The sequence below is a fragment of the Erythrolamprus reginae genome, chromosome 2, assembly GCF_031021105.1.
Source record: "Erythrolamprus reginae isolate rEryReg1 chromosome 2, rEryReg1.hap1, whole genome shotgun sequence".
NCBI classification, from domain to species: Eukaryota; Metazoa; Chordata; class Lepidosauria; order Squamata; family Dipsadidae; genus Erythrolamprus; species Erythrolamprus reginae.
Genome location: NC_091951.1, coordinates 196,069,627 through 196,083,704, shown reverse-complemented (window position 1 = coordinate 196,083,704; position 14,078 = coordinate 196,069,627). Strand labels below are relative to the sequence as shown.

The following is a 14,078-nucleotide window of genomic DNA, read 5'->3' as shown; positions in this document are numbered from 1 at the left end:
CCTCCTCCTTCTCCTCCGTCCCCTGGTGCCGTACCAAGTGGATCTCTTTAACAAATCTGCTTCTCTCTCTGGCTGGAGGCTTCTAAAGCCTGGAGAGAGTTCATGCCGTCCCCCTCCTCCCTGTTTAGCTTGCTGGCGGGCGCCCTCTTGTGGTGATTCGGCGCCCTCTTGTGGTGACTCGAGTATAAGCCGAGGTCAGGTTTTTCAGCCCATTTTTTGGGGCTGAAAAACTCGGCTTATACTCGAGTATATACGGTACTAATTGGCCATCCTAAGAACTGGCTTACAGGATAAGGTCTAGAGGCACTTATAGAATCTATAAATTAGCAGGTAGAAGTAGCAACCAGACATGATTGATGCCTGGAATGCTCCTTCCAACTTGGTACTCTCTATATTCTTGGACGGCATATATCACTGGTTTCAGCTACAACGATGGAGATGATGGGTGAAAAATATGCTGGCAGGCATCAGTTTGAGAAAGGAAGCCTAGAATTTAATTTTTATTATTTATGGATATTGCATATGTCTCGCCCATCTCCTTTGGAGAATTACTTTTAGGCATGAAAACATGTGCCATCAACCAGCAGCCCTTTCCATCTTAGTGATGGATCAGCCTTGGCAAGAAAAACTGCAGTTTTTTCATGTCCCACTGATGTTTCTCATTGCTGGAAGGGAGTACAAGATTGGGGAAGGCAAATTATGATATCATGACATATTTGTAGCTTCTAATGGACACCTATAGAGACTCTCCAGCCTACAAGTGCATTTGGCTACTAGGAGCAAATTAGTTGACAGAAGTTTGTTGACTGTCTCCTTTCTGTCCATAAGATCACTGTCAGCTTGGGATGCCCCTTAGGTTCCAACTGCTCTGATTTACTTGCTCAATTTTGCACATACAGCGTCCACAACCAAATCTGCTCCTGCAAACCACCTGACCTGGCTGCTACTAGATGCAGTTTGTCTCTTGGCATGGCTTGTGATCCCCTTCCCCAACACCTCCCCACTTTGACAAACATTTTGACAGTGTGTAATGGACTCAGATATTGTCTGAGCTGTCCTGGTGGCAGCTGCCATCAGTAATTCCCCTGAGCTAGGAATTGGGGGATCTTATCCTCCTGAACCAGATTTGCCTTATCATAGTTGCTTCTTAGTTGATGAAATGACCAGCCATTGTTTTATGTGCCTGTTTAAAATTCTTTTATCTTCTTCTGCAGGTGCCCATGGATCCCCCGTCCCAAGACACCGTCCCTGGGAAACAGGAACAGGAGCTGAGGCTGCTCTTGAATAAGGACAAAAGCAAACGCAGTAAGAGGCTATTCATTCTCACTTTCCTCTTTCTCCCTTAAGAATGCTTCATGGCTGCGCCAGAAATTTTATTCACTCCACAGGGATCTCTTCTGACCTTTGCTTTCCTTCTTAGATTATATATATATATATATGTAAGGCAGAGCCCTTAGCCTCTAGGCTACAGGCTCATCTCCTGTATCATCTTGTACCAGGGAAGGGCTGTGTGTGATTTTTTTTGTCAAGTCACCCTGGTATATGGAAGGAGCATCACAGCTTCCTTTTTGCCTCTCAGCCCCACTAGGGGCCATATTCCAAGGCAGATAATCTATAAGTGTAACATATTTTTGCTAATAATGAAAAGGAAGGGAAACTACTATAGATCTATTTTGGGCTTATTTGCCTTCATCAGGTAGCCACACCCTTACTGGAATTTTTGTGTTTATGTGTCACAGGTCTATTGAAAAAATAATCGAATTTGGTTAGTAGTTGGATAGGAAAACATTAGAAAAATCCCAGACCTCTGTGGGGAGAGCTGGGATACTCCAAAAGAAGGCAATGGAAACTTGTCCTGGTGCCGAAGATAAATGTGCATCTATCATATTCTTGTGGACACCACGAGCTGACTTCAGCTCATGGACATTTTTTGTCTGGTATTGAATCTTGGAGTTCTATTAAAATAATTGATGTGCCAGTACCAAGGAAGACAAAGAATTGGAGAAATCATAAAGTATCAAGATCTGAAAATTGAAGTTGAAATTTTATGGCATAAATCAGCCATGCTAGTTCCCTGTCTATATTGCAATATTGAATGCCATACCCTGCAAAATTGGACAGCACTTAGAAAATCTGCACATTGACAACATTTTCATCTGTCATACTTAAGGCAAGCACTGCTTAGATCCACAAACATACTGCTGCAAATATATTACAACATTCTAGGTTCTTGGGAAGAATTTAAAGTGTTTGAAGGCCAATGCAAGCTAAAGAACTGGCAGCTATTATTTCACATTATGTATATGTATAATAAAAATAGTAACAATTGGAGACAACTAAATAGAAGAGAAAGAATTAGAGAAAATATAAAATTGCAAAGATCTGCAAATAAAGGTGGAACAATGGTTACAAAAGAAAACAAATATAGTAGCAGTCCCAAGTTCATTTAAAAAAAAGACTTGGTAGGTGGTTAAAAATGCTAAAAATCGGTTCAATCATCATCATCATCATTAAAATAATGATAGTTTATTAAATCTATATGCTCAATTCCCAATGACTCGGGATGGTTTACAACCATCAAAAATACAAAACAATCCATAATTTAGAAATGTTGGTAAAACAACAACAATAACAACAACCCACACACAAACCTTTGTAGCTAAACATCCCAAACATAAGACTGCCTGAATGTGGGCAGGTAGAAGGCAAAAAACAGGTTTTGCTATCTGTAATAATTTGTGAAAGAGATCTGCCCTGATTTTAAGTAGATAAAGAAAAAAAAATTGGCATCTGGTGGCATTATAAAGACTATGCTTGCATAACCTTTTGAGATTGTTTGTATCTGAAGCTACAGTAAAATGCAATATATGTCAGAATAGTAACTGTGCAAAATTGCAGTCAGCCAAAAGCCTTCTTCTTGGCTTGCTCTATATTTTTATTAAAGTTCCTGCGCTGAATTCAACCCCAGTTCCTGGTGGGGTTTTGTTCCTTGGTCTGCAGAACTGGAATCAGATGTTTGTGTTCCTGTAGCCTATCTCAGGATGCGGGCGAAAGATTGGCTTTTTGTTACCATGTCCCAGGGAGGCTGTTTCTGAATAGAAGTACAGTGTTCCCTCGATTTTCGCAGGGGATGCGTTCCAAGACCGCCCGCGAAAGTTGAATTTCCGTGAAGTACAGATGCGGAAGTAAATACACTATTTTTGGCTATGAACAGTATCACAAACCTTCCCTTAACACTTTAAACCCCTGAATTGCAATTTCCCATTCCCTTGGCAACCATTTAGATTATTACTCACCATGTTTATTTATTAAAGGTTATTTTTAAAAATATTTATTAAAGGCAGATAAAAGTTTGGCGATGACATATGACGTCATTGGGTCAGAAAAACTGTGGTATAGGTAAAAAGCCCGCAAAGTATTTTTTAATTAATATTTTTGAAAAACCAGGGTATAGACTTTTCGCAAAGTTCGAACCCGCAAAAATCGAGGGAACACTGTATTAGTCAAGATGATAAAATAAAGGGTACACATATTAAGAAAGAAACTTACAAATTGAGGGCCTTTACTGATGATCTGGTTATAATTTTATAGCAGGGGTGAAATGCTTCCGGTTCACTCATGCCTTTCAGTCATCGGAGAGTGTGAGGCTCCACCCATTGGCCCAGATGCTGCTATTTGGGTTCTTTTACCCTCTGCGCATGCACAGAACGCTTTGTGCATGCATAGAGGGCAAAAGAACCCAAAGGGTGGTGTCTGGGCAGATGGGCAGAGTCTCGTGCTCCCTTTGCGACTAGCTCTCCGACAACTGACAGGGACAAAGGAACTGGGGGCATTTTACCCCTGTTTTACAGGATGCAAACTATAATATAGAATACTGGATGAGGGAATTGAATGAGTTTGGGCTTTGTCAGGTTTCAAAATAGACAAACAGAGAACGACAATGCTGACCAATTATATGTCTTCTCAGGATAACGATACATTGAATAAAAACTTGGGTTTTAGAGTTGAGAAAAAGGTGAAGTATTTAGAGGTTATGATGACAAATACAAGTGTAAAAGGTTAGAATATCTAGCCAGAATTTGGGAAGAGATGAACTTGCAAACTGAGAAGGTCACTGTGAAAGAACAGAGCTAATACGGAGTCAGACTGATCCTTGGTCTATCTTGGCTTCAGGCGCCTTTCTGTTACATCCTTTAAAAAAGCCTCCAAACCTTAATGAATGAATGAAGAATACAGAAATGGTGTGTGTGTGTGTGTGTGTGTGTGTGTGTGTGTGTGTGTGTGTGTAAAAATATTGGTGTAAACTTTACATACCCACGTGCAATATATGTATACATACCTACATGCACATATATAGATGCATGGATATATACATGCCCATATATATATACACATAGATGCATAGATACATGCATTTATATATACACAGACATTCATATACATATGAATATGCACACATATACATCGCATGTGTATGTGTGCATATATACATATAGCTGCATGCATACACACACACACGTGGGTGGGTGTCTGTGGGTGTGATTTTTTGTCGAGTTATATATATTATTTTACATACACTGCTCAAAAGAATAAAGGGAACACTTAAACAACAGAATATAACTCCAAGTAAATCAAACTTCTGTGAAATCAAACTGTCCACTTAGGAAGCAACACTGATGGACAATCTATTTCACATGCTGTTGTGCAAATGGAATAGTTGTGCAAATGAAATATTCAATGAGAATATTTCATATATTCAGATCTAGGATGTGTTATTTGAGTGTTCCCTTTATGTTTTGAGCAGTATATATTATATATATATATCAGCAATTGCCTGCCATCAAACCACACCCAGCCACCAGTATTTATAGAAGGAAGGCAGCTCAGGTCTCACAGTGTTCGCCTTAGAACAAGGACAGAAACACCACCCTGAAGATGATGAGTGAGACCTCGTCGAAACGTCGCCAGAAATTTCCAAATCCTACACGGAAAGAAACCCGAATATACCAAGACTGTCATAAAAATACGATATATAATATGATATAATGCTGTTCATTAAGAGCTGAGGCTATACTAGAGGTCATTTTTAGTTATTGCCCCATCCCCATATTTTGATATATATAAAATGCATCATTTTCTCCCCTCCCTGTGTATTTTAAGTTCCCCCCGTTGCCATTTTTGCATAAAACCTTTATTTTGAAAATCCGTTACGAGCACCTGGCCTGGTGTAGGCACTGGAAGAGGAGACAAAATATCATCCAGGCCCTCTTCTGTGTGTGAAGTGTGTATTTCTGAGCAGGGTGGACTTGCATGTCTTTTTCGTGCTGCATAAGGTCTATTTATGAGTTGAAACACAGCAGGGACCAAACCAGGAAATGGGAGAAAATGAAAACAAGCCAATGCTTCTCTGGTGCTGTTTATCTCTACCCTCTTTATCGCTGTTTCCATCTCTTCCTGTCTGTCTGGCATGCAGGCATCCTGATAAGACTGAGTTAAAAGTTATTCTCAGTGTATCTTTGTGTGTGTGTGTGGTTGTGTGTGTGTGTGTGTAACTATCATAGAGGAAGAATCCCACAGGCATTGTGAAACTGTTAGTTAAGGTCTCCTCAGATGCTACTCAGTGCCCACAACAGTGACATGAGATTGATAGATTGATTCTTGTTATTATTATTGTTGTTGTGAGCCGCCCCCAGTCCTCGGAGAGGAGCGGCATACAAATCTAATTAATAATAATAATAATAATAATAATAATAATAATAATAATAATAATAATATCATCAACATCACAATCCCAGGGGACAGCAGAATTGAGGAGAAGCAGCTAGAGAAATTAGTGAAATACGAAGATCTAAAACTTGAGCTGCAATGACTCTGGCATAAGCCAGTGAAAGTGGTCCCAGTGGTACTTGGCACGCTGGGTGCAGTGCCAAAGGATCTCGGCGGACATTTGAAAACCATCGGAATTGACAAAATCTCCATCTGTTAATTGCAAAAGGTCGCTCTACTGCGATCTGCACACATAATTTGACGCTACGTCATGCAGTCCTAGGTACTTGGGAAGGGCCCGACTGGTGGTGAAATATGAAATCCAGCATAGTGATCTCATTTGCTGAGTTGTATTGACATAATAATAATAATAATAGTAATAATAATAATAATAGTAGTAGTAGTAATAATAATCATAATAATCATAATAATCATAATAATCATAATAATCATAATAATCATAATAATCATAATAATCATAATGATGATGATGATGTTCTAGGTCAGTGGTCCCCAAACTACGGCCCGCGGGCCGGATGCGGCCCGCTGAGGTCTTTTAACCGGCCCACGGCAGCACACGAAATTTTACCAATCGATATAGTAAGAGAGAGAAATAAAGAGGGAGAGAGAAATGAAGAGGAGAGATAGAAAGGGAGAGAGAGAAAGGGAGAAATAGAGAGGGGGGGAAGGAGAGAAAGTGTGAGAGATACAAAGAGGGAGAGTTAAGAGAGTGAGTGAGAGAAAGAGAGAAGAGAGAGAAAGAAAGAGGGAGAGATAGAGATGGAGAGAGAAAGGAAGAGGGATAGATGGAAAGAGTGAGAGAGACAGAGAAAGAAAAATGAGAAAATGATGGAGGGAAAGAACGAGGGAGAGGAAAATGAAACAAATGAGAGAAAAGAAGGGAAGAGAGAAGTGGAGAGGAAGGAGGGAGGGAAGGAAGGAAGGAGAAATGGAGTTTGTTGATTTAAGTTTAAATTTACTTGTTAATAAAGAAGTATAAATTACTTTATTACTTTATTATTAATTACTTAATTACTTATTACTTCTTTATTTTAAATATTGTATTTGTTCCCATTTTGTTTTTTACTTTAAATAAGGTATGTGCAGTGTGCATAGGGATTTATTCATAGGGTTTTTTTTATAGTCCGGCCCTCCAACTGTCTGAGGGACAGTGAACTGGCCCCCTGTGTAAAAAGTTTGGGGACCCCTGTTCTAGGTGCTTGGGAAGCGCCCGACTGGTGATGAAATACAAAATCCAGCATAGTGATCTCATTTGCTGAGTTGTATTGACATAATAATAATAGTAATAATAATAATAATAATAGTAGTAGTAATAATAATGATAATAATGATAATAATGATAATAATCATAATAATCATAATAATCATAATAATCATAATAATCATAATAATCATAATAATCATAATAATCATAATAATCATAATAATCATAATAATGATGATGATGATGTTCTAGGTGTTTGGGAAGCGCCCGACTGGTGATGAAATACAAAATCCAGCATGGTGATCTCATTTGAGTTGTATTGACATTATTATTATTATTATTATTATTATTAATAATAATAATAATAATAATAATAGAGCACCCAAATGTTATGCTGCCTCATTGCTGAATTGGGCAGGATGGACCATTTTGAAAAAGGATGAGTTGGGATATCGCAGCATCATGATGTGTGAAGAGATTGGCAGCTTGGGTGCTTAGTGGCAATATTTCCTTGCTGACAATTTTGCTGGGCAGGGGAATAATGAGGTGTGCATGCTGATGTCTTTGTACAAACGCCAGACTTTGTATACTTGTTTCTCACATCCGACTGCAAGTACATTAGGGTGACATTTGGGTGTTGACAACATTGTGGGTGTGGTGTGGAGGCCACTACATAGAACCGAGCATGGTATCTGATCCGTTGCTACAACATGAAACATGAAACAAACTTGTGACTATCAATTGAACCAATGAAAAGCATGCTTGGGAGTGACAAATAAGGAACATAAGCAAAAGTGGGTTGTGCCACTGCAGTAGTGGCCCGCCGATTTTGCAATTTGTGTGCGACGGCTTCAGTGCCGATCCATGTGCAGCACCATCTCCCCCCCCCTAATTTTAAGCAATTTTTTTTGCTCTCTGAGCATGCACAGAAAGAAAACCATTCCTCTGGGCATGCGCAAAAGCAAAATCGCATGAGGGGACACGCGCATGCAAAATGTCACGATGCGCACGCAGCACAGTGGTAGAAAGGTAAGAGGAACCTGCCCCTGGACATAAGGGAGCCAGAAATGGGGTTACCTCCACTAATTTTGATGGCATTGGTGGCCATCGTAAGTTGAGAAGAAGCACTGAGGTGGCTTGTTCCATTCAGACATGAGAACATCATTGTAGTATACAGTGGTACCTCGAGATACGAGTTTAATTCGTTCCGGACCTGGGCTCTTAAGTCGAGCAGCTCTTATCTCGAACGACTTTTCCCCATAGGAATTAATGTAAATAATTTTAATTGGTTCCAGCCCTCAAAAAACTCACAAAGTTAGTCTAAATTATGCAGAAAGACATGTTTTTAATGAAGAAATGTACATGTACATATAAATGAATAATGAAGTTTCTTTCACTTAACTTGTAAACTTTCTTAAACTTTTAAATTTACATATGTTCAACTTCTCTGCCACCCAATCCTGTAGGACAGAGGTCCCCAACCCTTTTTGCACCAGGGACCGGCTTTAAGCGATCAAGAGAGGAATGGGTGAATGAATGGACGGAGGGTGGGAAGGAAGGAAGGAAAGAGGGAAGGGACAGGAACAGAGGAAGGAAGCAAGGAAACTTATGAAAGGGGAGAGTAAGAGAGGAATGAGTGAAGGGAGGGAGGGAGGGAAGAAGGTGGGAAGGAGAAAGAAAAGAAGAAATAGAGGAAGGGAAGGTAAAAGAGAGAAAGAAAAAGAGCAAGAAAGAAAGAAAGAAAGAAAGAAAGAAAGGGGGAAGGGACAGGAACAGAGGAAGGAAGCAAGGAAACTTATGAAAGGGGAGAGTAAGAGAGGAATGAGTGAAGGGAGGGAAGAAGGTGGGAAGGAGAAAGAAAAGAAGAAATAGAGGAAGGGAAGGTAAAAGAGAGAAAGAAAAAGAGCAAGAAAGAAAGCTGCAAGCACCCCCCCGAGCCCCCCAGGCCGGCTGCAACCTTTTAAAACATGCGCGCCGCTTCGCAGCTGCCTCCTGAAGCCGAACGCGGAAGTTAGCGTTTGGCTTCAGGAGACAGCTCCTTGGCGCTTGTATCTCGAATTTGGGCTTGTAAGTAGAACAAAAATATCTCTCCCCTCCCAGCTCTTATCTCGAGTTGCTCTTAAGTAGAGCAGCTCTTATGTCGGGGTTCCACTGTATATGAAATTAATTTGTTAATTGGAAAAACCATCTACTAATTTATATACTTGAGACAAATTATAGTCTGTTGTATAATTAATATAATCTAAATATAGTGACTTCATTGCTAATATAACGCTAATATCTGTTTGTTTATTTATTTATTTATTTATTTATTTATTTATTGATTGATTGATTGATTGATTGATTGATTGATTGATTGATTGATTGATTGGATTTGTATGCCTCCCCTCTCCGGAGACTCCAAGCGGCTAACAGCAATAATAAAACAGTGTACAATAGTAATCTAATATTAAAAACGATTAAAAAACCCATTAATATAAAAACCAAACATACATACATACATACCATGCATAGAATTGTAAAGGCCTAGAGAGAAAGAGGATCTCAATTCCCCCATGCCTGACAGCAGAGCTTGCAAAAGGCAAGGAGGGTGGGGGCAATTCTAATCTCTGGGGGGAGTTGGTTCCAGAGGGCCGGGGCCGCCACAGAGAAGGCTCTTCCCCTGGGTCCTGCCAAGCGACATTGTTTAGTTGACGGGACCCAAAGAAGATCCACTCTGTGGGACCTAACTGGTCGCTGGGATTCGTGCAGCAGAAGGCGGTCCCTGAGATAATCTGGTCCGGTGCCATGAAGGGCTTTATAGGTCATAACCAACACTTTGAATTGTGATCGGAAACTGATCGGCAACCACTGCAGACTGCAGAGTGTTGGTGTAACATGGGCATATTTGGGGAAATCCATGATTGCTCTCGCAGCTGCATTCTGCACGATCTGAAGTTTCCGAACATTTTTCAAATATACTACTATTAATTTAATTTTCTTTGATTTTCTTCTGTACTTACTATTGTGTTTTCTTTTCTAAAAGTGGAAAATTAATAAAAATATTTAAAAGAGAAAAGAGAACATCACCATAATAGGTCATTCCAAGTCTATCAGGAATGATCTGGCCTGAAAATAGTTTTTCAGCGCATTGGAAACAGCATATTCTGAGGTCAGAATATTTCAGGTGTGCTCGGTGTTGACCTCAAGCATTTTACATACCACTGCTTGCTGGAGCATGCCCTGTTTCATTCTGCATTCTGCCTTTAGCTTCTTCAGACCAGAATAGTATCCGTATCGGAGAGACTTCAGATGTGATATCAGATCTCAGCGTAGCTGTTAACAGGCTGATGAGCAACAATAAGTCAGCAAGTGTATCTGGAGGACATTGTGTCTCTTATTCAATCACAGTGAGGCAAGGCAATCAGTAATCTGCGTAGCTCGCCCTGTTGCCCTTTTGACAGGATATCCTGTGTGTCAAGCGCTCCTGGCTGTTGCCTACCCAAACTTGTTCGGAAACGGCTTCGGGCAGAGAAAGGTCTCTCTTTGTGGCTTCCTGGTTGAAAAAGAATATCTCAGATATTGACATATCACTGACCCATTGCTGCAAACTAGAGATCGGTTAGTTTTTCCAATGCTGCATAAAATGCCTTTGGCTGTTTTCTTTGCACTCATCAAGATTGGTGTCTGGATAGATTCCAAATAAGGTGGATATAATCAGCAGTGATCGCTGCAAAATCATGTCACAAACTCTGCCAATTTCACATCAGAGTGATAGGATAGAGTCCAACCTTAGGCAGATCTTACTGCAGGGTAGATGCTTTGGGAAAGTGATGGTGAACCTTTTTTTGGCTCAGATGTGAAAAGGGTGTGCATGCCCACACCCTGCACATGCGCACAACTCCCATGCTGCCCCTGCACACGCGCACAGGCCTCAGTGAAGCCTCTGATAGGCCCATTGGGCTGTTTTTCGCTCTCCCCAGGGTTCAGGAAAGCCTCCTGAAGCCTGGGGATGGCGAAAAAGGCCCAACGTGCCAATCGGAAATGAAACGGAAGTGAAGCTTCTCTACTATTTACCTTCAGATAGTTGCAACCAGGCCTCACACACCTCGGCCCATTTCTTCTGCAGCTGGCAAGGCTTTTCTAGCCAATAACAGAGTTCCAGATCGATCTGGAGCTCTGTTATCAGTTGCAGAGGCCTTCAGGAAAGCCTTGCCGGCTGCAGAAAAAATCAGCCGAGGCGTGGGAGGCCTGACTGTAATTGTCCAAAGCTGAAGAAGTTACTGAAGACCTCTGACAGCGAAAAGGAGATTGTGGGTGGTGTACACAAGTGAAATTCCGGTTGGCCCGTTGGGCCATTTTTTGCTGTCCCCAGGCTTTAAGGAGGCTTTCCTGAAGCTTGAGGAACGTGAAAACAGCCAAAAAGAAGGCCAAAAATCAGCTAGCATAGGGCGATGCTTCACGTGCCTCAGATATGTTTCCGAGTGCCACCTGTGGCACGCGTGCCATAGATTTGCCATCATTGCTTTAGGACAGTGGTCCCCAAACTACGGCCTGCGGGCCACATGCAGCCCGCTGAGGCTATTTATCCAGCCCGCGGGGGGGGGGGTATATATATTTTTCTCTTAACATGCATTCAAACAACACAGTGTACCATCTAATTTTCCATGAATAAAATGCGATATTTTGTTAGTAACTAATATCAATCATCAAAAAAGTTGCAAAAGTTTTTTTTTCTAATTTTGTCATCCAGTTACATTCATTTTCTTTAAATTCCCTCCTTAATGTTCCTTCAAAAAGTACAACTCCAATTATATTTCTAACTTATTAACCATTATGCGAAAGTGCTTCCTTTTTTCTTTATACATTTTTCTATAAGCCAAGAAAACCTTGTATAGCCAATCAGATGTTTACAAAAGAAAATTAAAAACAAAACATAAACATATATGAAGTTCAGACTTCTTCCCCCCTCTAAAGAGTACATTCCCATTTAGTTTTTTACTTTAAAATAAGGTATGTGCAGTGTGCATAGGGATTTGTTCATAGTTTTTTTTACAGTCCATCCCTCCAACAGTCCGAGGGACAGTGAACTGGCCCCCTGTGTAAAAGGTTTGGGGACCCCTGCTTTAGGATATGGTTTTTTTAAAAATAGTTGAGTCCTCGGAGAGGGGCAGCATACAAATCTAATAAATAAATAAATAAATAAATAAATAATAATAAGTATTATTAATAATAGTATTATTAATAATACTCATTATTATCATTATTAGTATACTAATATTATTAGTATTAATAATAAGTATTATTATTATTATTATTATTACTATTATTACTATTACTATTATTAAAATACAATTTTCCTTTTTGGATTTTTTTAAAAAAACTTAGAATTAGCTGGCACTTACAAATTCAATGAATAAATAAATGCCTAATATTTGCAACATGCTATCCATTCTGCATGCTTCCAAGCTTTCAGAACATTCTGAGACCCAGAGCAGCATTCTCCGATATTTCAATAATGTAAAGTGTTTGATAATATAAAAATAAGCATCCTGGGAAATTCTTGGAATTGGAGTCTCAACATTTCTAGCAGGCAAACAGGACAGCCTTTCCCAACCTGGTGCCTGCTAGAAATGTTGCAACGGCAACTCTTGAGAATTTCCCAGGATACTTATTTTAATCAGCTAGGCTGGGGAATTCTGGAAATTATAGATCCTGTACATCTGAAGATCATCAAGTCTGGGAAAAGTGACTTCAGATATAGGTCATTCCTCCTGTCTCAATTAAGTGTCGTAACTTTAGAACGGGAAAGAAATGCATGCTTAGGAGTTTTCTTGCCTCAATATGACTCACCATCACAGCAATGTGATTTCATTGCTAGTAATGCCTGAAGGTAGAATCATACCAAAATAGGATAAGCATCAGTTTGTTGGTCCGTTTTTTGACTGATTTCAAGGGCAGGTATGAACTGATCAGAGATCTCTCCTGATCTTGCAGTCCTTTAAGAATTAGATTCCTACTTTATCTGCCTAATCTAAAGAAGAGGAAATTTCCCATTGGTCCAGCTTTCCTTTCAATGCAAGTACTGCAGGTAAAACAACAATAATCACAGCAATCCAACAGATTTTTTTAAAAAAATATGTTGTTAAACTGCATAAGCCTGCTATATCACAGGTATCATCCCTTTCCCCACTCAAATCCTACTTTATCTTATCTAACCATACTAATATATTACTAAATAAATCTATAGATGCGAAACTATAAAACATTAAATATTAAGTATAACATGAAAATGTACAGTTAAATGTAAACTGATATGTATATCTTATGCTGAAATAGGTTTATTGTTCTGTATCGCCCTTACTTTTTGTATCCCTATTCCCCCCCCCTTTTTTTCCTTTTCCTTTTTCCTTTTTTCCCCTTCTCTTAAAAAATCAATAAACTATATTTTAATAATAAAAATATCCCAGCTGGTTTTCAACTAAGCAGAGCCATTTTTCATGGTAAGTGAACTTACTTGATTTGGCTTGTGGTGACTTTTCCTAAGATTTAACCTAGATAATATAGAAAAGTAGGGGGTTTTTTTCCCTCTTTGCTTGTTCCTACAGGCATTTTTCATAGGGAAGATCTTCAGCCCTTGTTTCAGATTTCTAGTAAAGAATCAGAACAGGAAAAACAGAGCATGCACAGCTATTCTGACACTAAATTTGCAGTGGGATGTTGGGCATCACGTGGAGGGTTAGGGATAATACATATCCTGTAGGTTGCCCACAATAGATTTAGTGCTAGATTTTTTTGCATGTGCAGCTTTGGTCATCAGGGAAGGTGTAAAACAGGTAAGGGGGGCTGGAATCAAGATTGCCCAAAAACTAATTGTTGAAAGTTGTAGGCCAATGCATCTATTGGGCACAAGGTTGGAGAAGATTTTTGCCTTTCTTCCCAAAGCCAGATGAGGAATGAATATATTTATATTTTATATATTTATATTATTTAAATTTATATTGCAATAGCATTTAGACATATACTGCTTCATAGTGCTTTTACAGCCCTCTCTTAGCAGTTTACAGAATCAGTATATTGCCTTCAACAATCTGGGCGCTCATTTTAC

General features: G+C 39.6%; 1 protein-coding gene across 20 annotated transcripts in view; it reads left to right on the top strand.

Annotated features, from left to right (window-relative positions):
• Positions 1-14,078, top strand: part of HDAC7 (histone deacetylase 7) — a 322,508-nt gene that overhangs the window by 226,418 nt on the left and 82,012 nt on the right. For all 20 annotated transcript variants that reach the window (XM_070741038.1, XM_070741042.1, XM_070741043.1 and 17 more), the window contains one exon: positions 1,215-1,305. In XM_070741038.1, the coding sequence (XP_070597139.1) occupies positions 1,215-1,305 (91 nt within the window). The remainder of the gene's footprint in view (positions 1-1,214; positions 1,306-14,078) is intronic.